Source organism: Pongo abelii, chromosome 6, assembly GCF_028885655.2.
Source record: "Pongo abelii isolate AG06213 chromosome 6, NHGRI_mPonAbe1-v2.0_pri, whole genome shotgun sequence".
Taxonomy (NCBI): domain Eukaryota; kingdom Metazoa; phylum Chordata; class Mammalia; order Primates; family Hominidae; genus Pongo; species Pongo abelii.
Window position 1 is genome coordinate 40,931,398 of NC_071991.2, and position 24,361 is coordinate 40,955,758.

General features: G+C 58.9%; 2 protein-coding genes across 5 annotated transcripts; one reads left to right on the plus strand and one right to left on the minus strand.

The window, feature by feature from the left end:
• The first annotated feature begins 1,708 nt into the window (after nucleotides 1–1,708).
• POLD2 (DNA polymerase delta 2, accessory subunit) lies at nucleotides 1,709–10,588 on the plus strand. Of its 3 annotated transcripts, none has more exons than XM_002818001.5 (11): nucleotides 1,709–1,762; nucleotides 3,166–3,441; nucleotides 7,208–7,329; nucleotides 7,530–7,653; nucleotides 8,024–8,138; nucleotides 8,256–8,454; nucleotides 8,761–8,841; nucleotides 8,999–9,156; nucleotides 9,378–9,505; nucleotides 9,875–9,976; nucleotides 10,330–10,588. In XM_002818001.5, the coding sequence occupies exons 1-11, from the start codon at nucleotides 1,714–1,716 to the stop codon at nucleotides 10,488–10,490; spliced, it is 1,515 nt and encodes a 504-aa protein (XP_002818047.1). In that variant the 5' UTR covers nucleotides 1,709–1,713; the 3' UTR covers nucleotides 10,491–10,588. The 3 variants fall into 3 exon arrangements, with proteins under 3 accessions (XP_002818047.1, XP_054415229.1, XP_054415230.1); XM_054559255.2 differs by lacking the exon at nucleotides 1,709–1,762 and adding an exon at nucleotides 2,365–2,384; XM_054559254.1 differs by lacking the exon at nucleotides 8,761–8,841 and having other exon boundaries at nucleotides 1,710–1,762.
• Nucleotides 10,589–10,715: 127 nt separating this feature from the next.
• Nucleotides 10,716–21,294, minus strand: AEBP1 (AE binding protein 1). Of its 2 annotated transcripts, none has more exons than XM_024249480.3 (21): nucleotides 20,348–21,294; nucleotides 18,380–18,721; nucleotides 17,757–17,828; nucleotides 17,567–17,638; nucleotides 17,336–17,458; nucleotides 17,182–17,259; nucleotides 16,289–16,366; nucleotides 16,081–16,158; nucleotides 15,927–15,980; nucleotides 15,141–15,250; nucleotides 14,919–15,058; nucleotides 14,457–14,541; nucleotides 14,209–14,353; nucleotides 14,027–14,112; nucleotides 13,636–13,759; nucleotides 13,216–13,412; nucleotides 12,945–13,124; nucleotides 12,356–12,707; nucleotides 12,135–12,274; nucleotides 11,914–12,013; nucleotides 10,716–11,679 (listed from the first exon to the last, which is right to left on the minus strand). In XM_024249480.3, the coding sequence occupies exons 1-21, from the start codon at nucleotides 20,598–20,600 to the stop codon at nucleotides 11,015–11,017; spliced, it is 3,474 nt and encodes a 1,157-aa protein (XP_024105248.2). In that variant the 5' UTR covers nucleotides 20,601–21,294; the 3' UTR covers nucleotides 10,716–11,014. The 2 variants fall into 2 exon arrangements, with proteins under 2 accessions (XP_024105248.2, XP_024105250.2); XM_024249482.3 differs by having other exon boundaries at nucleotides 10,716–11,557; nucleotides 20,348–21,006.
• Nucleotides 21,295–24,361: the final 3,067 nt, after the last annotated feature.

Here is a 24,361-nt window from a genome sequence, read left to right on the forward strand (position 1 = left end):
TTTGTTTGCCCAATACATGTACAATGTTTCAGGTGAAGGCTCAGAACAGTACAGCCTTACCAGCAAGAGTCCTGCTGTCTTTGTGTGAATCCCAGCTATTACTCACTAGCTACATGACCTCTCTTGCCCTCCCTGCCTCAATTTCCTCACGTGTAAAGTGGGAGAAAAATAATAGTTCATGCTTCAAAGATTTTTTGTTTGTTTGCTTTGAGACAGCGTCTGGCTCTGTCGCTCAGGCTGAAGTGCAGTGGTGCAATCTTAGGTCACTGCAACCTCAGCCTCCTGGGCTTAAGTGATCCTCCTACCTCAGCCTCCCAAAATGTTGGGATACAGGCGTGAGCCACTGTGTCCGACCCAAAGGATTATTTGAGGAGCAGGTGAATTAATGTGTCATAACCTCAAAGCAGTTGCAAAGGCGTTTAATAATTAAAATATCACATTTTAAATTAAAATATAAGGCTGGGCGTGGTGGCTCATGCCTGTAATCCCAGCACTTTGGGAGGCTGAGGTGGGAGGATCACTTGAGCCCCGGAGTTCCAGACTGGCCTGGGCACCATTGGGAGATCCTGTCTCTACACACACACGCACACAGACACACAAACTTAAAGTAGCCAGGCGTGGTGGTGCGCGCCTGTGGTCCCAGCTACTCGGGAGGCTGAGGCGGGAGAATCACTGGATCCTGGGAGTTCGAGGCTGCAGTGAGCCGAGATCGCACCACTGCACTCCAGCCTGGGCCACAGAGCAAGACGCTGCGTCAAACAAACAAACAAACAAACAAAAACAAAAATTAAAATATTAAATAATAATTAACGAGTGTTAATATCCACTCGTTGCGGAGACAAGACCTGGACTTAGGAAACAGGCCCAGGGAAGGAGCAGAACAGTAGCGCCAGAGGACGCCTGGGAGAATCAGTGCGCGGCAGGAAGAGCCCGGGAAGCTTAGTGGGGAAGCGTCTCTTGATGGGGTGAGGAATTCTATAAATTAGTGGAGATGGAAAAAAAAAAAAAAAGTATTCCCAAAGTGGGAGACAGCACTTAGAAAGACGTGGTGGTAAGAACGAGTATGAGTAACGGGGACAACGAGGATACTGGAGATTGGGGAGTGTTGGGCTGGAAGCTGGTGTGCAGCTGTGGGCAGGCTGGGGAGGACCCCGAAACCGCCAATGCGTTTCCCGGGCGCAGACGCTGGCAGGACGGGAGGAATCCCGAGACCCCGCGCCATCCCTTCAGGAAGAGTTACTTCTCCCCGGCCAAGTTTGTGGGCCTTGGGCCTTCTTTCTGTTGGGATCCTCCTCGCGTGTCGCCATCGCTACAAGTGGGCAGCTCTGCGGGGAAAGCTGGGACGCTGGGGGCTTCACCAAGGAGGCCGGCGGGCGACCACTGGGAGATCTGGCGGGGTGACGACCACTGGGCGGTTTGGGCAGGGCCTGACGGGGTGACGCGGTCAGCCCACTGGAGGCCGTCACCTCCCGTCAGCCCAACCCCTGCACGCGCGGCCGCCAAACCAAGACCCGCGGCGCCGGCCCGCGAGCCCCCGCCCCGCGTTGCCCAGGAAACCGAGGGTGTGGCTCCGCGTTCTCTGGGCGACCAGGGACTGAGCGCACAGTGGTCGGCGGGATGCGGCGCCTGGTGACGGACGGGGCGAGGAGGGCAGCGATTGGTGAGGTGAGACGATGGGCGGGGAAGGCGCGCGGGGATTGGCGAGTTGCGGCGATGGGCGGGGAAGGCGCGCGGGGATTGGCGGGATGCGGCGCGCCGCGCGGTGAGTGGGGTCCGGGCAAACGGGGTCAGCTGGGGGTGGCGGTTCCAGGCCGCGAGGCTGGGCTCCTGGGGCGGTGGGCTGGTGTCTTGGCGGACGTCCCGCAGCTGCCGCTTGGATCCGAGCCGGGGCACCCGCCGTGACTGGGGCAGCCCCCAGGGCGCCCTCGGCCCCATCCCGAGTAGCGCGGCCTGGCTGCTGCCGCCATCAAGCACGTTTGAGCCAAAAGCTCCTATCGAGTCACTCGTTAGACACGTGTGCGGAGCCTGTGTCCCAGGCCAGTGCTGTCCCGTGGAGATAGATTGCAAGCCGCTAGGGAATTTTTTAACTTTCTAGTAGGTGTACGAAAAAAGTAAAACGAAACAAATCAATTGGAGTAAATCCATAAATATATCCAAACTATTATTTCAATAGTATGTGAAAAAATTATTGGGATATTCTTTGTACTATTCTTAGAAATCCGTTGTGTGTCCAACCCAAACATCACAGTTGGACTCACCACATCTCCTGTACTTCGTAGCCCTAGGTGGCTGGTGGCATAAGACAAAAATTTCAGCCCTCCTGGAGCTTATGGTCTAGTTGGAGCAGGCAGACAATACATTTAAAATATACAGTTTGTTAGAAGGTAAATGTTGTAAACAACAATAACAATGGAAGTACTGGGGAGAGTTGCAGTTGTAAATCAGATGGGCAGGGCGCAAGGTAACATTTGAGTAAAGATGTAAGAACTTAAAGGAGATGGGCAAGTGAGCCCTATAAGTATATGGGAGAGGGGCAAGCAAGAGTTCAGAGGCCCCCTGCTGTGGGGAGGGATCCAAGGTGGAGGAGTGGGAACCAGGAGCGGGGAGGACCAGTGGAGCAGATATCATAGGCAGTTGTAAGGACTTGGGGCCTTATTCAATGAAATGAGGACACTTTGGAGAGTTTTGAGCAGAGCAGTAACTGATTCATGTTTTGGTTTTGGTTTAGTTCTTTTTATTATTATTTAATCATAGGCTTATTATTTCACAGAAGGCTTATTTAATAAGGCAGGCCTCATGTCCGGAAATGAGGCAGGTGCCGGAGAGCTGGATGGAGGCAGATCGGGAATTCCATTTGTGGCACGCTGAACTTGATTGAGACCCTGGTAGTTGTCTAGATGGAACAGGACACCTGAGTCTAGGGTTCGGGGAGAACTCCAGATGGGACAAACACTCCTAGCTTTCCTTTTCTCTTTTTGGATGACCACTACAGGGTGAGACATCGGTATCCAGACATGATAAATTTCCAAGTGGACACAATGTCTGGTGTCAACTACAGCTGTTCCCCTTCTTTTCCCAGTATCCTTTGGGTGCAGTGAGACACCAGGAGAGCTGCTGCTTTGGGGGATGGACAGGGGCAGCAGGAATGCCTTTGTGTTTTCGCAGTGAACCTCCTTGGCCTGGGCGAAGCTGTGTGGACCAAGCAAGCCAGGAGTGTGGCCATGTTTTCTGAGCAGGCTGCTCAGAGGGCCCACACTCTACTGTCCCCACCATCAGCCAACAATGCCACCTTTGCCCGGGTGCCAGTGGCAACCTACACCAACTCCTCGCAACCCTTCCGGCTAGGAGAGCGCAGCTTTAACCGGCAGTATGCCCACATTTATGCCACCCGCCTCATCCAAATGAGACCCTTCCTGGAGAACCGGGCCCAGCAGCACTGGGGTAAGTAAGAGTTTGGGAAGGTGCTTCCCCCACGGCAGCCCAGAACTTAGAAATGTTCTGCAAGAGAATGGGAACATTTTATCTGATTGATCCCACTTCCTGTTACCTTGGGAAAATTAACCTCTTTTTCCCTCAGTTTCTTCTTAAGATAGTAACAAGGATTAAATTAAGTAATTTGTGGGTTTGGAGTTAGTTTTAGTTCAGAAGCTGGTTGGAGATAAGGACTTAGCTCTGGCGGTGATGGCGATTATTTCCCTGGCAGAGGAAAATGGTTTTCCTATCTTCAGTGCAGATTATTCAGGTATTTGCCTGTGCTGTAGCCAGAGAGCCCCTCAGTGTGGCAAGCCTGGGCGCCAGGCACCAGGAGCCAAGACTGATGAGGATGCACTCTCTGGTCTCGAGGGGACCCCCTCTGTTCACTCATGTCTGTTTGCCTCTCCTCCTGGCCCCCATATTTGCTGGCCATTAATTTTCCTGTCCTTTGGGCTCTCTGTCTTTCCTAATAAAGTGGCCTGGCCAACACAACCCTTGTTCTTTGCCCCCATTTCTTCCCTGGTGATCTCTCCTGCAGTTGGATTACTCTTGGTGGTGAAGCAGGGACCCCCATCTCCCCCTTTGAGTTTATTTGAGTTTTAGGTGCTGCTGCATTCCCCCATTCCTACCACTTAACATAAGAGTGGCTTTCCAGGTAGTTTTCAAATCCATCTCCTATTATATTTTTAAACTGAGGATTTTGTAGGTGAGACCAGGTCTTACTCGTTTTTACTGTCCTTGGCACCAGGCAAAATGGATCTCAGCCCTAGTTGCACATTGGAATCCCCTGGGGAGCTTTGAGAAGCCCATCTCATCCCATACCAAGCCAAGATCAACTCTCATTGTAGGCAGGCAGGAGAACCCTGGGCCTAGAAATCTAGCTAGAACATCAAATTCATTAGGGATAGGTATTAGTCCATTTTCACATTGCTATAAAAAACTACCTGAGATAGGGTAATTTATAAAGAAAAGAGGTTTAATTGACTCACAGTTCCGCATGGCTGGGGAGGCCTCACGAAACTTATCATGGCAGAAGGCGAAGGGAAAGCAAGGCACGTTTACATGATAGCAGGAGAGAGACAGCAAGGGGAACTGCCAACCATTTTTAAACCATCAGATTGCATGATGGTTTGATCTCATTCACCATCACAAGAACAGCATGGGGGAAATCCACCCCCACGATCCAGTCACCTCCCACCAGGTCGCTCCGTCAACACGTGTGGATTATAATTCCAGATGAGATGTGGGTGGGGACACAGAGCCAAATCATATCAGGATGTTTTCTGTTTTGTTTTCCTGAGACAAAGTGCTGTTCACCTCTCCTCTGCCACATAATCAGGGGCTCCCTCCTGCGGCTCTGGTAGCTTTTCCTCACTTCCCTTTCAGCCCTCGGGACACCTTCCTTGGCTCCTTTTAGAGCTCAGTTACTACTTGGGCCCAATGTCAATGCCACCTTCTAGATTCTTTCCGGCAGCACCTCCTCTGGTCGTACATTTCTCTTCCAGTTATTGGAGCTGTCAAAAAAGCTCCCCAGTGATGGACAACAGCGATTTCACTGTGCCCACAGACTGATCAGGAAACCAAACAGCTGCCACAATGAATGTGTTGATAGCAGCGGGGCAGCAGTAGCACTCGCTCACAGGCCTGGTGGTTGGTGCTGGCCCCCACCCTGAATACCTACATGTGGCTTCTCCGTGTGGCCTGCGCATCCTCACTGAAGCTCAGCCTGTCTCTCCAAATTGGTCTTTCCACTCACCTGTTCCCCAAACCTGCCCAGACCTTCCTGCTGTAGGCTTTTCCCTTCACTTGGCACACTCTTTCCCTCGTCTTCCCATGGACGCATCTAAGCCCCACTGTCAGCTGAAGTGTTATATTCTTTGAGGGGCCACCTGAAGCCACCTCGCAGTGAGGGCCTCCGTTTTCTACCTCAGCTCACCATTTGTTCACAACACTTGTCACTGTGGCGAGTTACTTGTTTATGGCCTGTTGTCGTTCTCCTGCCTATACCCAGTGGGCTGAGTGGGGGCAAGTGTTGGCCCTTATGTCTAGTTTTGATCTTCGTGCCAGCACATTGCCTGGGTGGAAGCATGTCCTACTATCGGTTACAGGGATGTCATTCTGCCCAGTGTTCAGGGGCATACACTTGGATCCCAGTTGTGTGCCCTTGAACACGTTGCTTAACCTCTCTGTGCATCAGTTGGGTGATAATATCTACTCCTGGCACGTTTTCAGGGTTGGCTGAGTTACATGTACAGTGCTTAGGCCACCTGGGGGAGAGTAAGAGTGGGATAAGTGAGGATGTGGAGTCTGTTGCATTTCTCTCTGCTGCTGGCATCCTTCTTGTCTTGTTTTGAGTTGCTCGCCTCTGTCTGATCCCTAGGGTGTAGATTTGAGGAATGTTCCTGGTTCTTCCCAGGCAGCAGGGGCTCAGGTTGTGCTGGAGTCAGCTAGACTAAGGGGCTGGTCTGGCATCCGCGTTGCCCCATCACCTCCTTGGTGTTTTCTCCAGGCCTGGATCTGTGCTGTGTGGGGACCTGTATTCCTCCCTCCTGCCCTCACTGACTCTCCATACCTTTCTTCTTGAGAGTGCCGAGCCCCTCCTATGTGTTCTTGTTCATCCCCAGGATCCCGGAAAGGGGCTGGGGAAGACGGTGCCCAGGTGCCCTGGGTAAACAAAGCCACCTGACTCCACGGGAATGGAATGGGTGGAGGGGATCTGAGGTCTGCATTTTGAGTATCTCTGGTCTCAGAGGATGAAGCATTTGGTGGGGGTGGAGGGTGGGGTGGAAGAATCTAAAGTCTTAAAGAAAATGGCAGTTATTTGTGGGGCAGGGCTGTGTTGAGACTTGGCATGCTTCTTTTTAAGAGTCAGTGTTGTAATTTAGGTATAAGTGAAGCAGTACTTTGTATTAGTTTCCTGTAGGCGCTGTAACAAAGCACCACAAACTGGTTGACTTAAAACAACAGACATGGCCGGGCGCAGTGGCTCACGACTGTAATCCCAGCACTTTGGGAGGCCGAGGCGGGCGGATCACAAGGTCAAGAGATTGAGACCATCCTGGCTAACACGGTGAAACCCTGTCTGTACTAAAAATACAAAAAAAAAAAAAAAATTAGCTGGGCATGGTGGCACACGCCTGTAGTCCCAGCTACTCGGGAGGCTGAGGCAGGAGAATGGCATGAACCTGGGAGGTGGAGCTTGCAGTGAGTTGAGATCGGGCCACTGCACTCCAGCCTGGACGACAGAGCGAGACTCCGCCTCAAAACAAAAACAAATACAAAAACAAAAACAACAGAAAAACACAGACATTTACTCTCTGGCAGCTCTGGAGGCCAGAAGTTGAAATCCAGATGTCAGCAGGATTGGCTCCTTCTGAAGGCCCGAGGGGAGGGTCCTTCCTGGCCTCCTCCCTGGTGTTCCTGGGCTTGTGGCCACGTCACTCCACTCTGCCCGTCTTCACACTCCCTCGTCTGTGTGTCTGTCTCTCTGTTCTCATGAGGACACTTGGCATCCAGGGCCCAACCACACCCAGAGTCCCTGGTCTCCTGTGGCTGACTCACTTTTTACTGTCACCTTGAAGTCCAGGGGGTCCTTGCACTTGATGTTCTCTCCTGGCAAGGGCCAGGGCCCTGTGATTGGGCTCTCGTGGAGTGCTGGGCAGGGCCTCCATGGCCTCTGTCGGCGGGGCGGGGGGGCTACTTCATCTCTGAATCTGTACCCGTCATGTCCCAGGCAGTGGAGTGGGAGTGAAGAAGCTGTGTGAACTGCAGCCTGAGGAGAAGTGCTGTGTGGTGGGCACTCTGTTTAAGGCCATGCCGCTGCAGCCCTCCATCCTGCGGGAGATCAGCGAGGAGGTGAGGCAGGGTGCTACACAGCAGGGCCGCCAGGCAGACCTGGCCTCCCACTAGAACACCTCCTTGGGGGCGGGGTTGTAGGGAAGCAGGTTCAGAGACAATGGGCTCCAGAGGGGTGGGGGCTGCGGTGCCAGCTCACTAACACCAGAGCCTTGGTGGGCTCTGGCCCCAAGATTATACCTCCTGTCTCTGCATTCCAGCACAACCTGCTCCCCCAGCCTCCTCGGAGTAAATACATACACCCAGATGACGAGCTGGTCTTGGAAGATGAACTGCAGCGTATCAAACTAAAAGGCACCATTGACGTGTCAAAGCTGGTTACAGGTAGGGAGCCCAATGAGGGGATGAGGGTGATGCAGGTGAAAAGCCCAGCGGTGGTGTGTTAGGGATGGTGTGAGTGGGGAGCCTGGGGGGAGTGGGGGTGTGTGGCCGGGCACACGTGTGTTCTTGAGGAGGTAGGTGAGGCTCCAGGCGGTTGGAGGCCATCAGATTGGGTGAGACCTGGCTGGGAGATGGGTCTCCCCACCTCCATCCAAAGGCAGTGACTCCAGGAAGCAGGCATGCATCCTGGAGTCCTAGGTGAGAATTCACCAATGTGGTTGTGGAGAACTGGCTTGTTTTGCCCGTTGGGGTGACTGGAAGGAGTGGTAGCACCTGGGGCTCCCTGCTCAGGCCTGATGCCACTGCTCCTCAGGGACCGTCCTGGCTGTGTTTGGCTCCGTGAGAGACGACGGGAAGTTTCTGGTAGAGGACTATTGCTTTGCTGACCTTGCTCCCCAGAAGCCCGCACCCCCACTTGACACAGATAGGTGAGCAGCGGTTCTCGGGGGCTGGAACCAGCTCATGGTCAGTGGAATCTTTGAGTTGCACCTAGGAGGGGCTGCCTCCCTTCTCAGCACCCTGGAGGACCCCACCTTCTCCTGCAGGTTCGTGCTGCTGGTGTCCGGCCTGGGCCTGGGTGGAGGTGGAGGTGAGAGCCTGCTGGGCACGCAGCTGCTGGTGGATGTGGTGACAGGGCAGCTTGGGGACGAAGGGGAGCAGTGCAGCGCCGCCCACGTCTCCCGGGTTATCCTCGCTGGCAATCTCCTCAGCCACAGCACCCAGAGCAGGGATTCTATCAATAAGGTATGGAGCCCACCTGGCTGCATTCAGCCCCAGCCCAGGAGCCTGCAAGCCTGTAAGACCCTCCTTCCCCATGGCGAGTTGGGTACCCTGTGGGGTCTTGCAGGTCGGTGGGAAGCGCCCTGCAGTGACTCTGGGGCCTCCTGCAATGGGGCTCCTCGTGCCCAGGCCCTCGCTGAAGGTGGTGGGAGGCTAGAAGGGAGTGAGGGTCTATGGGACAACAACTGCATCTTCCAGCTGGTGGGGCTCTGCTCTCCTCTGAGCCTGGGACTCACCTGGGCCTTATGGCCTCCTGGGCTTCTATTCCAGGCCAAATACCTCACCAAGAAAACCCAGGCAGCCAGCGTGGAGGCTGTTAAGATGCTGGATGAAATCCTCCTGCAGCTGAGCGTGAGCGAGCTGGGGGCTGGAGGGGTGATAGGGATTGCAGTCTTCAAAGCTGCCACTGGGCAACAGAAGGCAGGCAGGAGGGCAGGGGGAGTGGCTGGAGTTGGGGTAGGGGGTTCCTTTGGGGCCCTGTGAGCTCTCCCTGCCCTGTGCCTTCCAGGCCTCAGTGCCCGTGGACGTGATGCCAGGCGAGTTTGATCCCACCAACTACACGCTCCCCCAGCAGCCCCTCCACCCCTGCATGTTCCCGCTGGCCACTGCCTACTCCACGCTCCAGCTGGTCACCAACCCCTACCAGGCCACCATTGATGGAGTCAGGTAGCTGGCACAGCCACACTTCAGTCTGACCCAGCCTTTTGCCTCAGGAGGCACAAAGAAGGGAGGGGAGGGAGGGCCCAGGAAGGTGGCAGGGCTGCAGAGGCCCACCTAGCATCTGTTCCTTCTCTCTGGGGCATCCCCACAAGAGCGCCAGATGAGCTCTGGGCTGATCACTATGGGTGGCACCCAAAGCCAAGGGTCAGCGGAGCTTTGCCTTGCAGATTTTTGGGGACATCAGGACAGAACGTGAGTGACATTTTCCGATACAGCAGCATGGAGGATCACTTGGAGATCCTGGAGTGGACCCTGCGGGTCCGTCACATCAGCCCCACAGCCCCTGACACTCTAGGTAACAAGCTCAGCCATATGGGGTGGGAGCAGAGGGCCAGGAGGCCTGGCAGGACCCTGAAGTGCACAGGGTCCCCCTGTGGGTTTGCACTTGCCAGCATTGCTGAGAGCTGTCTGAGGAGAAGTTCAGAGGCTTGGCACCTGCTCTGGAAGCTACTCTGGAATCTTAATTCTAAGGCCAATGGCTGCCCACCCCGACGGGCAGCAACAGCAGGGCCGAGGTCTTGTGACAATGTCTGGAGGTGCTCCTATTGTCACACTGGGGGTCTCCTACTGGCCTGCAGTGGGAGGAGGGGCTGCAGCCCCACATCCTGTGCAGGGTGCTAGTGCTGAGGCGGAACCCTCCTCAGAGCTGCCCCTTCTCCTCCAGGTTGTTACCCCTTCTACAAAACTGACCCGTTCATCTTCCCAGAGTGCCCGCATGTCTACTTTTGTGGCAACACCCCCAGCTTTGGCTCCAAAATCATCCGAGGTAATTTTTGTCTTCTGGGGGCCCAGGCCTGATTTGCTGATTTGCTCTCACCTGGGGACAAGGTTCACAGAGAAGAAAACCTGCATTGTGGAGTCCCCCTGGCCCTTGTGGGATGGACAGCTGAGGTCTTCTGCACAGCTGCCATTTCACTGTGGGAGCCAAGCTGCCTCACCAGCTGGGCAGGGGCTGGAATGGCTCCCAGCCTGTATGCTTCTCAAGGCTAATCTCTGGTCTCCTATTGTCACAGTGTCCCCACTGTGTGCCAACAGGGACTCCTGTTTATTTCTGGCAGCTTCTTTTTGAGGCAGGACTTACTTGGAACCTACAGTGGGTCCCATGTGACTTGTTTGCAGGTCCTGAGGACCAGACAGTGCTGTTGGTGACTGTCCCTGACTTCAGTGCCACGCAGACCGCCTGCCTTGTGAACCTGCGCAGCCTGGCCTGCCAGCCCATCAGCTTCTCGGGCTTCGGGGCAGAGGACGATGACCTGGGAGGCCTGGGGCTGGGCCCCTGACTCAAAAAAGTGGTTTTGACCAGAGAGACCCAGATGGAGGCTGTTCATTCCCTGCAGTGTCGGCATTGTAAATAAAGCCTGAGCACTTGCTGATGCGAGCCTTGAGCCCTGGGCACTCTGGGTATGGGACTCCTGCAGGGGTGCCCACAGTAACCATAGCCCATGCACCCACCAGCTGGTCTCCCTCCTCCTCCCCACCCGACACCTCAGAATGTGAGCAGTCGGTGCCATGAGCTTGTTTTATTGGAGTGACCTTGGCTCCCTCCCTCTGCCCCTACTCCAACACTGCAGCAACCCCATCTCTTATGAGACTGGCAGGGGGAGCAGGAGCCTCTACACAGCCTCTGGCTCTTAGGTCCCAGTCATGTTTGCACCCCCTTGAAGGGGCAGGACCAGCCCTTCCTTTCAGTGTCCATACCAGGGGCCTTCCGTGTGCTGATGGGTGATGTGACTGTGGTCAGCAGGCTTGGGAAGTGCTGCTGCTGTAGCTTGAGCTGGGCTGGGGTCTTGGTAGGACACTGATCTCAGAAGTCCCCAAAGTTCACTGTGTAGGTCTCGACTGTTGTGAAGGGGAATGCCTGGCCAGTGGCTATCTCCTCCTCTTCCTCCTCCTCCTCCTCCTCAAACTCGGGTTCCAGCTGGGTCTCAAACTCAGGCTCCAGCTGGGTCTCAAACTCGGGCTCCACCTTGGTCCCAAACTCGGGCTCCACCTCGGTCCCAAACTCTGTCACCACCTCTGTGTAGGTCTCAGTCTCCGACTCCTCCCAGCCAGCAGTGGTTGGGGGTACGAGGCCCCAGGGCTCTATGGTAGTGCTCAGGGTGGTGGCAGGGGCAGGGGGCAGCGTGGGAGGCACAGTGTGGGGGCCTAGGGTGGTGGTGGCATTGAGGCGCCGCAGCCGCATCTGTGCCCGAAGCCGCAGGCGGTGTTGTAGGCGTCGCTGCTGCAGGCGTCGCTGCTGGGGGGTCATAGGGCGCGATGGGTCTATGTGTGGGATAGGCCGGTTCCCGTTCATGGCCATGATCTCCCGGATGCGCTTCCAGTTGGAGCGAGCCAGGATGAAGTTGCACTGAGTGGCCCCGATGTCATAGTCAACATTGCAGGTCTTGGCGCTCGGGGTGTAGCCCTCCGCGTGGGCTGTCACGCGGTACTCACCCGGGTTCAAGATTCGCCAGTAATCACCACCACTGGCTGCGCAGGGAGGACGATTCGGCTGCCCCAGAGCGCCCCTCCCAGGCCCCCACCCTCCCACTCAGTCCTGCCCCCAGGCCCCGCCCTCCCCCTGAATCCCGCCCCCAGGCGCCGCCCTCCCTCTCTTGAGTTTCGCCCCCAGGCTCCCCAAACTGCCTGCTCGCTGAGTTCCCCCACCCTCTCTGGCGGGGTCCTCCCTCAGAAAGATGGGGTAAAGGTGTGCACACTAGGTACCTGTCTTCACGCCGTGATTAATGCCACTCACAGAGATGGTGGCGTTGGCAATGGGGATGCCTTGCTCGTCCGTCACCACCCCCTTAATGCCGCGGTGCACCTAGGGAAGCAGGTAAGGGGTACTGGTCCTCAGGAAGGTCCAATGTGGTCCGCTGCTCCCTCCCGCCCGTCCAGGAGCCTGTGCAGCCTCCTCTCCCCAGGCATTGCCCTAGCCACCCCACCTGCTCCATGAAGGTGAGCAGCGCCTCCTTGTTGTTCTCCCACTCGCGGGGCAGCTCACTCTCATGAGGGAACTTGTCACAGCCCAGGTAGAAGGAGAGCTCCAGGCAGTTGGTATGCAGGTAACTGAAGTCATTAATAGCTGGCCGGGGACAGACACAGACCCAAAGTCAGCCCCTCTCCGGACCAGGCCCCGCCCACAGCCCCTCCCAGGCTGACTCACTCCCGGACCGGGGGTTCCACTTGGCCCCGTTGACGATGCCCATGCCGCCGGTGTAGTCCTGGGCTTGGCAGCCTCCGCGGTAGGGCTCGGTCAAGGTGAGGTGCGCGGAGGCGAAGGAGATGGCAAGCCACCGGAAGATGGCGTGGTCTGGAGTCTCCTGGGCCTCAGAGACCTCGTCCTCATCCTCCCCCCGGGCGGCTGCCATGGCTGCGGCCAGCAGCTGCTCCTGGGTAGGCGTGCGGGCCATATCGTAGGGGTAGGACACTAGCCGCTCGCCACCGTTCAGATTTGCTCCCAGCACGAAGGGGTTCTTCTCCATCCAGGCAATGATGGCCCGGACCTCCGTGGATACCTGGAGTGGCCAGCACGTGTGAGGCCAGGGCTGCAGCCTCCGGCTACCATCCCCAACCTAGCCCGATCACCCTCCATGAAGCTTCACACCAGTACTCGCACGATCCCCTGTCCCCCAACCCCCAGAGCCTCAGCCTCTGGAGCTCAGGCACCTTCAGCCCCACCCCCAAGGCCAGAACACCAGGACCCCAGGGTCCAGCTGCTCCCTCCTGCCCTTTCAGCCAGGCTGTAGCCTCACCGTGGCATCTGGCGAAAGGTAGCGTTCAGGGATGGGCAAGTTATTGTTGGGGACCCGGTAGGGGACCCATTTCCTCTCCTCAGCTCCCCAGAGCACAGAGTTGAGATCCGGGAAATCTTCAAAGATGTCAAAGCCCTCCTCAGTCCACAGTCCCAGCGCCCAGTTCCCAAACTCTGAGCCCTGTGGGGAGCCAGCAGGGTAGGCATCGGCTACCCAAACCCCCACAACCCCCAGCTGCCTGGACCCTGGCCAGCCTCACCCTTCAACCCACCATCTGCGCTGCCACCTCGTAGCCATCAGGGTTCAGTGAGGGCACCAGGTGGATGCGTGTGTCCTGCACCAGGCTGCGCACACGTGGGTTCCCATCGCGGTACTCTCGGCACAGGTACTGCATGAGCAGCAGCAACAGCTCTCGGCCCAGCACCTCGTTGCCATGGATCCCAGCAGTGTAGCGGAACTCGGGCTCCCCTGCAAGGGTGGGATCCTTAGTGAGCACTCAATCTCCCGAGGCCCAGGGCAGCTGAGGAAGGACCCAGACCCACCTCATACCCGAGGGTCTGGGGGACAGCTGGGGCTCCTAGGGCCCTGTAAGACAAGCCAGAATCCCCAGAGGGGCTCAGGAACAGGCGGGAGGCAGTGAGCTCTGCACATCAGCAGCACAGGCCAGCTGCTGGCCCCCACAGACCCTCACCCAGTTCATGCTCCCCAGGGTTGTCTGAGATCTCCATGGCATAGATCTTGAGGCCTCGCGAGCTCTTGCCCAGGCTGTAAGTGCGGGTGATGGTGGGGCACTCCTCATTCACCACCTTCATGAGCTGGGGCAGAGCGGGAGGACGTGGAATCAGTCATGCAATCTGTCCCCCACTGACCATGCCCCTTCCACTTCCAGGGCCTGCTCTATGGGGAGGGACAGGCATGACCCCTTCAGGCAGTCCCCAGGTACTGGCCTCCTTCCTAAGGTGAGGGACAGCCAGCATCCCTGGAACAAGTAGGGACTGGGCCCAGTGACAGAAGCACCAGGCACAGACTCCTGTCAGCCACAGACAGGTCCCACCCCCAGCCCCAGGATATACGCTCCCAACCTGGCGCATGTCCTTGTAGCTGTGGTGCCGGAAATCCAGGTCATCGGTGGCCACCACCTCGTTCTGTGCGTAGTAGCTGTAGACAGCTGCAAGGGAGGTGGGGTTGTCTTTAGCCGGGTGCCGGCTGGCCCACCCTAGCACCCCACCTCCCCTCAGAGCCCCTGCCAGCCCTCCACACTCACGGGCCACAGGGCACCCCAGCACCTCCAGGCGCATGCACAGGCTGCCATTCCAGGTGAGTGGGTAGATGCGGATGAAACGAGCCACCACCGGCTCTGGGAGCTCACTCAGCACGGGTGTGTCCTTGTCCACGTTCCCATGAAAGGTCTGGGGAGAGGCAGGCCTCAGAGCAGTACTGCCAGCCCCTCTGAGAGCCCACCCCCCGCCCAGACAATGGGAGCAGAGCCAAGAGCCTGGGCATGGTGCCCACCATTTCCTCATAGCCGTTGGTGTACATCACCCATGTCTGGCTGTCATTGCTGAAGCCCACGAAGAAGGTGGTCACAAAATCGTCACTGTGGAGTGGACAGTGGTCAGAGCAAGGGTCTTCCCCCTCCCAGGCCCTCAGGTGGCCTGAGCCTCCCTCTTCTGAGCCCCAAGAATTTAAGAGCTAGCAGGGTGGTGGCGCACGGCCCAGGTGTTGAGCCTGGGTCCTATGCCCATCACATAGCCATGGGCAGGTGGTCCGTCCCTAAACTCGTGTTATCAGGACACAGGAGCTGACTGACCATGGCTGAGGAGTGGGGATGGGCAGGGTGAGTCCCTCACTGATCTTTTTGGCCTTCTTTGGCTGGGCCAAAGAAGGGCCCACTGGAATCTCCTTAATGGGACACAGAGCCGTGCCTATGGAGCCACTCCCCCCTGCCAACTACTCATGAGCCTGGCCACGCACTGGATGCTGGAGTCTCGGCCCTGGGTGATGACGCCTGTGAACTGGGTAGTCCTCCTGGTGTCCACCTCTATCCACTGGGTCCTGGCATCATCCTCGGCACACCACGCGCCATCATAGTAGTCGTCCTCGGTGGCACCGGTCTGTCCAGGGGGCAAGGGAGGCTGGGCATGGGCGGAGGAGTCCCTTATCCCAGTTGGGAGATGGGCCCATCCCAATGCCCACCTGCATGTTGAGCCGGCCGCGCTGTGCCCCCAGGCCGTGGCGCAGCATGGAGGAGGCTCGGATCTGGTTGTCCTCGATACGGTGTGACTCCATCCCAATGGGGGGACACTCTGAGGATGCGTACCCCAGACTGGTGGCTCACTAGCTCCATCCTTCCCTCCACCAAACACAGAACCAAGGAGCCCAGAGCCCACTCCCAGCACATCGGGGGCACCAGTCAGAGGGCAGCTCTGGTCAGCTGGTGGCTCCCTGGTGCCCTGCACCAGCCCACCTGGAATCGACTCAAAGCCAGGCCAGGAGCTGCTTCCAATCCCAGCCTGTGCTTCCCCTCCCTGAGCCTCAGCTGCCCCATCTGGAGAATGGGCTGACCATGCCCAGCTGTCAGGGGACACATGTGAAATCACAGGTAGAGGTCCCCCAGGGCGTAGCCACAGATGTCATCCAGATGGGGACCGTCTGCACAATGGCCCTGCAGGGATACCTGTGAAGGTACCTGAGGTCCTCACTCCCCACCAAGGCCCCAGGTCCTCCCCCTACCATGCCCAGCCACTAGGGGCCCTGGGGAGCTGCCACCCTCCTGAAGCAGGCCAGGCTGGGGTCCAGGGCTGGGGCAGCCAAGCGAGGCTGTCCTGGGCTCTTGGGGCCCCTCCCTTCTGGGCCTCAAGAATCTAAGAGTAGGAAAGGGTTCCGGGGGCCTGGGTCCTGTTTGTGACCTTGGGCCAGTCACTTGTCCCAGCACCCCTATCCTATGGCCCCCACCCTCACCCCCCTGTGCCCCCCACTTACTGACTTTCTCCGTAGGCGTCCACTCCTCCTCCACCTCCTCGCCCTTTCGGGGCTCTAGGGACAATGAAGGGAGGACATGGCACCAAGGGCCCGGGAGGCAATCGGGAGTCCAGATGCCCCACAGGGACCCAGGCCCCGAGCCCCAGCCATGCACCTTTGTGGTCCTTGCCCTTCTCCACTGACCACTTGTCGGTCTCCTCCTTGGGGCTGCCGTCCTCCTTTTTGGGTTTCTCTGGAAGGTGCAAGGTAGGAAGGGCCAGTCAGCCTGGCTCTGGGCTTTGGGGACCATGTGGGGTGGATCAGGCAGGCCCCAGGTGGCCTTCAGGGCAGGCCTGGTGCGGGAAGTCCTTGGTCCCACTCACTCAGCTCCTCCTTCTCTTCGTCCGTCTGGCGCTCAGCATCGGGCTTCTGGGGTGGAGGAGGCCCAAAGTAATAGTCCACTGTGGGGAGGGAGAGCTAGCTGAGGCTGCCCTGACCCTGCTGCGGGGCCTCAGCTCCTGGGTCCACAGGAGCTCAGCAGGACAGGACTGCGCCAGAGGGGAGGAGGATGGGAGATGGGGGACAGCTGAGTTGGGAGAGGGTCTTGCAGGAGTCAGGAGCAGCCCGAGCTCAGGGGGCAGCTGAGCAAGAGCCTCTTGAAGTCACCAGCCCGGCCTCCCAGGAGCATCTGGCCAGGGGAAAGGACTCGAGGCCCAGGGCATGGGAAAGGCCTGGAGGGACAACTGGCACCTGTGCCTAGGGTTGTGGGCTGGGGGGTGAGATGGGGAGACATTGGAGGCACTGATGGGGACCTAGGGGCAGGGAAATGGCGATGCACAGGCTGCCACCCAAGAGGAAAGGGAACCTGAGGGCTCCAGGGACGCAGGGGCATGAGCAACGGGGAGGCAAAAGCCCTCGGGCTCCCTAAATAGAGTGGGGCAGTGGCCACGAGCCAGCGGGAAGCCAGTTAGAGCACAGGACTGGGAGGGCTGGAACCCACATGGGTGACAGGGCAGAGCGTATGCCTAGGGACACCCCTGTGGGGGTCACAGCCAAGCAGGAACCAGGGAAGCGGCCAAGGAAAGACCAGCCTGAGGGCAGAGGAGACAGGGCAGTGGCTGGGGTGGGCAGGCGGGGACAGCAGGGGCAGCGAGGTAACCATGGGCACAGGCGGGGTTGCAAGGTGGGTGAGTTGCCCCAGCTGGCTCCTGACCACACCCCAGCCCTGACCCCCACCTGCCTATGTCCCTCAGACTCTGGGATGCTGGGTACTCACTGTCATCGTAGTTGGGGATCACGTAGCCATCACCATAGTCAGGGGGCAGCGGGGGCAGCAGAGGCTTCACAGGCGGCTCTGGGGAGGCGGGGAGGTTAGGAGGGGGCCAGAGCGCCCGTGGCCACGGCACCCCCTCTTCTGCCCCTCATCCTACCAATCCTCTCCTCCGGGGCCGGGGCTGGGGCCTTCTCCTTAGGGGGCTCTGGCCAGACCCGCTCGGGCCTCCTCCTTCTGCTTGGGGGTGGCCTGGGTTGCTTCTGGCGCCGAATGTACTCAACTGAGGGGGAGGCTGGCTCAGAGTGGGGCCCAAGGCTGGGATGGGCCCATTGGCACATCCCCCAGGCCAGGGGTCCGACCCAGGTGGGGCTGGCAGGACCCTACTCACAGTCCTCATAGTCCTCCCTCTCGATCTGGTCATTGTAGTCCAGCGTGGGTAGCTCGGTCTCCTCCTCCGGCTCTGAGGGGAAAGCGCTGGTAGCTGCCTGACAACCCCACCCAGGCCCACTCTGGGGAAGCCCTCAGTCCGACCAGCCAGGGCAGCTGGCCCTGAGGCCAGGTGGACAACGGCCACTCACCAGGCTGGTGCTCCCGTGCCTCCACATGGGTCTCCTCTCCTGGATTCTGCCAGTTATTTGGGAGGGGCGCCCCTGCAACACAGGAGTTCCAGAAGCAGGTGGGCGGGAGGCCTGCTCTGACCACCTTGGGAGCCTCAGGCCACCAGCCACCCATAGAGCCCACACAGAGCCTGTGGACACCCTCCTGAGGCCGAGCTCACTCCAATGAGGCCTGAGCTCCTCTGGCCTTCAGCATCCTGCTGGCATCTCATGGGGCCAAAGAGCTGGGCCCACCTTCTGGGGAGCCTACTGTGCTGCTGGAGGCCCTACCACAAAGCTGTCCCTAGCAGGAGAAGGCAGGAGGGAACTCCATGGGCTAAGAGCCCAGGGACATCTGGGCAGGGGCCTGAGGGACAGAGGTCGCACCCAAAAGGCTGCCAAGCCCTCTCTGTACCCAAAAGGGGCTACAGCACTGAGGGAGCCCACCAATCAAATTGTGAAATTCATAGCAAAAGCAAGGTTCCCATCCAGTGGGGAGCTGAAGGTCTATAGGAAGCAGGGCCCCAGAAACCTGCCTCCCACTCCCTGCCTCCACCCGAGCAGGCAGTCAGAGCCCCATCACCGCAGAGGAGCCCGGCACAAACCTCCCTCCTGGGGTAGCTCCTCGGGGCCAGGGCTGGGGAGTGGGGGCAGTGGCCACTCCAGGGTTTCTGAGGGAGCCAAAATGGGAGGCCTCTTCCCTGACGGGGGCTTCTTAGTGGCCTTGGGTGGCTTCTCCTTGGGCTTCTTGGTGGCCTTGGGTGGCTTCTCCTTGGGCTTCTTGGTGGCCTTAGGTGGCTTCTCCTTGGGCTTCTTGGTGGCCTTGGGTGGCTTCTCCTTCCCCTTCTTGGGTGGCTTGGGGGACCCCTCCAAGGACTCCTTGGGCACCTTGGGGCCTTTGTCTTTCTTGCCTTTCTTCCCTTTGTCTTTGGTCTTTTCCGGAGGCACTGTCCAAGATGCAGACTCGTGTCAAATGAACAGAGCCAGCTCTGTGCCCCCATGAGGCCTCTCTCTAGATGCCCAGAACCTGGGCACAGGGACTCTTGTCAGTTCCCAGTGCGGATCAGCAAACTGAGAGGTTAAGTCACTTGCCCAAGTGGCAAACTGGGATCCGGACCCGGGTTTTCTGTCTGCAAGTCTGGGGCTGTGACCACCAATCTCAGCCTCTCTAAAGACTGAGCATAGGGTTCCCAGTTCCCAGGGGGAGGCCCTCATCCCCCCACCTGCCAAAACCTCAATAGGGGCTCCTTACTATCCACTCCTCCACTATTCTGTTCTGGGCACAGAAGGGGCAGAGAGGTGACTGAGCCATCCAGGCCTGGAGGAGCATCTGGTCATCCTTGCCAACTGCCATACAAAGGAAGGGACATGGGCCCAGGACCTTCCCCGGGTCTCCTACGGGGCAAGAAAAGCTTCAAATAAAAGGGACACTTGGTTGAGTATTAAAGCCCAAAGAAGAGGAAGTGGTCCCCTTTCGAGAAGTAAGGGGTTTGGAATTGATTGGAAGGATAGGGACTCCTGGGGGGTTCAGGGATCACACAGAGGACAGAAAGGACAGGTAGGGAGCTTGTGGCTGCACACTCATTTCAGAGTCTGGGAAAGGGAGCGGGGGCTGGTTGTGAGGATTCCCCATGGGAATCCTCCCAGGACCCTAAGCAGGAGCTGCAAGTGCTATTGAGAACCTGATGAGAGGTGGGGAGCATGAGGGGAGTTTGGCAGAAACACAGGAAAGCTACCAAATGCAGACAGCCAGGGGATGCAGGGCTGCTAGAGCGGTGCCCCAGAGCCAGGAGAGCAAGCCTAGAAGGAGGGCCAGAGGCAGGAGGGGCACAGGGAGCCCAGGGTGTGGGAAGCAGCCAGGAAAGATCTAGAGCTGGGGTGGCAGGGGAGGGGCTGCTGACATCAGGAATGTTGGATGGTGCCTTGGAATCTCCTGGGAGACAGGGATCACAAGACCCTCTGCCACCTTCCAGAGGGCCACGATGAAAACAGCTAAGATTTACTGACAACTGATTATGCAAGAGGCCGTGGGTTAAATGCTTCAGTGACGCATCACCTCATCTAATTCCGGTACTAATGTAGGACCACCCACTGCTCACCACCACCTGAAGCCCTGTGCTCACCACCACCTGAAACCCTCTCACCTACGTGAGACCTCCTGGAGTAGGAGGGCAAAGGCAGGAGGGAGGGACGACGTGAAGCTGTGCCACCAACAGGCAGAGTGGTCCCATTAGTATGGCAGGGGGTGACACAGCACAGTCCCCTGTGGCTCAAGCCTAGTCCCTGTCGTGTACTGGAGGAATGGGGATAAGCGACCTGTACAACCACAGCACCAACCCTAGAGCCATCGGCCCCCAAAAGCGGCCCTGCCGCCCGGGTGCTGGATGTACCTCCACGCCAGCGCTGACCTCGGCCTGGCACAGGGTCCCTCCAGGCATCTGGGCTCGCGTGCGCATTAGTAAGCCAGCCATTCCTCCCCTAGCAGACTGGGGAGTGGCCAGACCCTGCCGAATCCCCCTGTTCCCACCTGAGATGCCAGCCCCCCACACCCCCGCCCTGCCCCGGGCTCTTACCTTCTGCGGCCGTCCCTGGCCGCTTCCCTGGCTTGCCCCCCGCCTGGGCTTTTTGGACCCGCGGGGTGGGCTCGGGAGGCGGCGGGGCCTCCACGTCGTCCTCCCGGGGCTCAGGTTCTAGCTCTGACAGGAAGCCCTCGAGGAACTCCTCGATCTCGTCGTCGGTCAGCACCGTCTGCGGGCGCCCTCCGGGGCATAGGGCCAGCAACGCCAGGAGGCAGCTGAGCAGGGGCGCCCCGCGCACGGCCGCCATGGCCGCGGCACGCGCGGGGGGCTCCGGGGAGGGCGCGGGGGGTCAGGGGCTCTGGGGGCTCTGGGAAAGGGCGGAGAGGGGATCGAGACGGGTGAGGGAATCCAGGAAGGGGCGGGAGAAAGGATGGGGTGAGCGAGGGAATCCGGGAAAGGGCGGGAGAGTGGATTTAGGGTGGGCGAGGGGACCCGGGAAGGGGTGCTGGGGGGCTCCGAAGCCAGAGGGGCTCAGGGGTAGTCGGGGCGCTCCTAGGCCCTGGCGGCTAATAGGCGCTCCGGCCCCGCGTGGCGCACTCCCGCGCGGATAGCCGTCTCCAAAGCGCTGGCGGGGGCCGGGGCGGGGGCGCCGGGGCTTCCGGAGCCGGCTCCCCACCCCCGTGGAGGAGGAGGAGGAAGAGAAGGAGGAGCCGAGAGTGGACAGAGGGGCTGCGGGGCGGGGGGGAGCGGGGGGCTAGGGGCGGGGCAGGCGGGCGGGCGCTGGCGGCGAGCGTCCCAGGCCCGGAGACTTGCGCCTAGGACAGAGGGGCAGGGGGCGGGGCGACTGGGAAGACAGAGGGCCTGAGGGAAGGAAAGGTGGTGGGGAGGGCCTGGGGTGCGGGTCTGAGGGGGCTGACATCCCTCCTCCTTCTCTCCTGGGCACCGCCCTTAAGGCGGGACCCCGAGTCCACCGGGGTGCTGAGCCCTCCGCGGGTGACCAGGAACCCTGAACGGAAAGCCGTGGTGTCAGGCCTCTGAGACCTCTCTCAATTCGGAGGGCCACAGAAAGGCCACCCCATCCTTTCCAGGCTCTGGAGCCTCTGCCCATGGGCCCTGCTGCACCCCAGCGTCAATTTATTCAGTCATCCCACCAACCTCTTCAGGTCTGTGTGGGGCCAAGCCCTGTGCTGGGCCCCAGGGAGGGACAGAACAGTGGGAACTCACTTTCCAGCCAGGAGGCAGGTGCAAAACTGCCCTCAGAGTGGCCAGCTGCCCCGCTGTGGGTAGGAGTCCTATGTAAGGGCATGCCATCCCTCCCCTCCGGGTCCCAACGTGGACAAATAGCCATTTATCACCTTCTTCTTACCAGAACTCATTTTTTAAAAAGTGTCTACAATACCTCCAGCTGCCGCATGGACCCAGAGGGCCCAGAGGGCCCAGAGGGCAGGTGGATTGAGTGTCAACCGATCCCAGGATCCATCAGGGATGTGCACCTTGGTGCCTGGTGTTTGCCATAAGGCTTCTCCAGGGCAAATGTTGGCTGCCCCACAATGGCCATCAACAGGCAGAGTGGTCCCATTAGTATGGCAGGGCGTGACACAGCACAGTCCCCCGTGACTCAAGCCTAGTCCCTGTCTCATACTGGAGGAATGGGGAGCTAAGGACAGAGCTCCGAGGACATCCCCCTCAAAGGAATGAGGACACAAGAGAAAGCTCACGGGTAGCCCATGGGCCAAGTGCAGAGGCAGACAGCCCTAAGCCACGATTGTCTGCGGGGGTTTGGCCCCAGTGAAGTAGTCAGGTAGGGAAGCCTAGGAGCCCCTGGGATGATTGACAGGGCAGAGTTTGGACCTGGGGTCAAAAGGAAAGAGGAAAAGTGGGTCAGGAAGCACCTGGGTCCCCAGAGCAGCCCCGAGTGAGTTGGAGCAGGCCAGGGAGGCCACAGTGGAGGCTGCTGGGCCCAGGATACATGCCATCCCCTGGGAGCAGGACCACAGGGAGGCCTTGCCTCCTCTCACACTTGGTCCTGCCAAGACCCTGCCTTTGCTTTCTCACTGCATCTCCTTGAAAAAGCGGTGGGACTGCGTCAGGTTCTGGCTCTACCTCCCAGGCACCACATCTCGGCATGTAGCCTCAGTGCCGTCCACCTGTGTCCCTGTTCTCCTTGTCGTTCATACGGGATCATGCATGTGCTGTGCCTAGCACACATTCTTGGCACTCACACTGCTGCCCTTTAGCTCTCATCATTTGCCTTCAGAGATCAACCTGAGCTGTACCCACTGGGGCACTCAGAGCAGACCCTGAGCCCCAACACCCAGGCTCCCTGTGCACCTGAGCCTGCCTCTGCCTGCCACGTGCCCCCAGGCCAGTCCTGGTGGCAGCAAGGATCCACAAGCTCTCACCTTTCCTCATCCTCTGCAAAGCTTTGAATCATCTTTCTCAAAACTTGTTCTGGGAATTTGCTCCGTTGCCCCCAGTTGAGCATGTCAAGCCCGGCGGCCCAAGGCTGGGTGAAGCAGCATGGCACGTCACTTCCCTGGGAACAACTCAAACATGGATTGGATGTGAGCCCAACATCCTCTGCCAGGGAAAATAGAAGCCATACGAAAACAAAAAAGGAATAGAAGGAGGCTTTTCCTCAGTCACAGCGAGTCACCAACAAAAACATGTGCAAAAGCCCTCATGGAAAGCTGGGCTGCAAGGAGGGCCATGAGGTTGGGGGCCCTCTGACACCAAGGGTCTGGGCAGGTGGATGGGAGGCAGCTGCCCTCCATGCCAGGCTGATGTGCCTCCCCTTGGGTGGTGGGGCTGGGACTCCCACTCCACTTGAAGACCTGCACCAAAAATTCCTTTAGCCCTGTGCCCAGGCTCTGCCACGGGGTCGGTGAGGGGACTTCTTCCCTCTGCTGCCAGAGCGAAGCCAGTCAGGGGGATGGAAGGCTTGTAGCCAAGAGCACCTGGTGGCTTTCAGGGTCCCTTACCCCTGCCACTTAGCAGGGTCTGCACCTGCATCCAAGTGTTCTCCTGGGCTACAGTGGGGGGCTGGTAGACACTCTGGTGATCCACTTTCAGCTTCCCACATGGATGTGGAAGGGACTGCTTTGGCATTTCCCTACCCCAAGGGACAGCCACTGCGGCAGGACTGGGCTGGGGAGGGTGGGGCCTGCGCTGGGGAGAGTGCCCCCCATCCCTTGCTGCTGCTGGAATGGGAAGGAGAGTTGTTGAGAGAGCCAGAACTGTCCAAGGGTGGAAGCTGGCGAAACTGACCTGCAGGGAACAGGGAGACAGGGACCATGGCCCAGTGGGTAGGTCCTATGTAGCTCTAAGGCCATCAACCCTGCCACGAGGGCTGAGACCCCAAGAGAGAAGTTGAGGTTGGGTCAGGGGCCTGTTAGTGCCAGCTGAGGAGGGGGACAGGCCAGCATCCTCCCACTGAGACCCAAGCTGTAGCTCCTGAGCCTCCAGAGCTGCCTGGTGCCTCAACCTGGTCAGAGGTGGAAACTCACCTGCCAGCAGGGCCCAGTGTGCCTGAGTTCTGACTGTGGGGATCTGCAGGGCACAGAAGGATAGGAGGTCATCAGGGCCTGGGGACAGGCAGGAATGGCAGGGTCTGGAAGGCCGGGAGCAGACCCTCCCAACCTGCCCCATGGCCTCCGTGGCCCCCAGGACCCCCATGGCAGCAGCTCAGACACGGGTTGCGCCTCAGAAGGATGTGAAGCTGTGTGTACCGAGATGGCCCAGCAAACCCTTTGTATGTAAACTTCTGCCACAGCCCAGTTGTCCAGCACCACCATGTGTATCTGGGGGAGGGGGCTAAATAGAAGGTCTGGGAGGCCTGAGATCTGGCCAGCAGGCTACTGGGATCACAGATGCCAGCCCCTCCATATCTTCCCTGGAGTCCTGGATCTGCCTCCTGGGACCAAAGGGGAAAGGACCAGGCTAGGCTCCTTCCTTTTTGTTCTTCCCTCTTGGGGGAGGCTCCTAGAAACTCCCCCTTCTGCCGCCCAAGTGCCTGGATATTACCAGTGGGGTTAGCCTGTTTGGGCCCACAAGATGGGATGGCTCCCA

Excerpts from the sequence above, each read along its gene's own strand:
- AEBP1 (XM_024249480.3), bottom strand. The coding sequence starts at position 20,600 with ATGGCGGCCGTGCGCGGGGCGCCCCTGCTCAGCTGCCTCCTGGCGTTG. Across the intron at positions 17,459-17,566 it reads GAGGGAGGACTATGAGGACT|TTGAGTACATTCGGCGCCAG; the intron begins GTGAGTAGGGTC and ends CCTCCCCCTCAG. Across the intron at positions 11,680-11,913 it reads TAATCACGGCGTGAAGACAG|CCAGTGGTGGTGATTACTGG; the intron begins GTACCTAGTGTG and ends CTCCCTGCGCAG.
- POLD2 (XM_002818001.5), top strand. The coding sequence starts at position 1,714 with ATGGGCGGGGAAGGCGCGCGGGGATTGGCGGGATGCGGCGCGCCGCGC. Across the intron at positions 7,654-8,023 it reads CGTGTCAAAGCTGGTTACAG|GGACCGTCCTGGCTGTGTTT; the intron begins GTAGGGAGCCCA and ends ACTGCTCCTCAG. Across the intron at positions 8,455-8,760 it reads GCAGGGATTCTATCAATAAG|GCCAAATACCTCACCAAGAA; the intron begins GTATGGAGCCCA and ends CTTCTATTCCAG.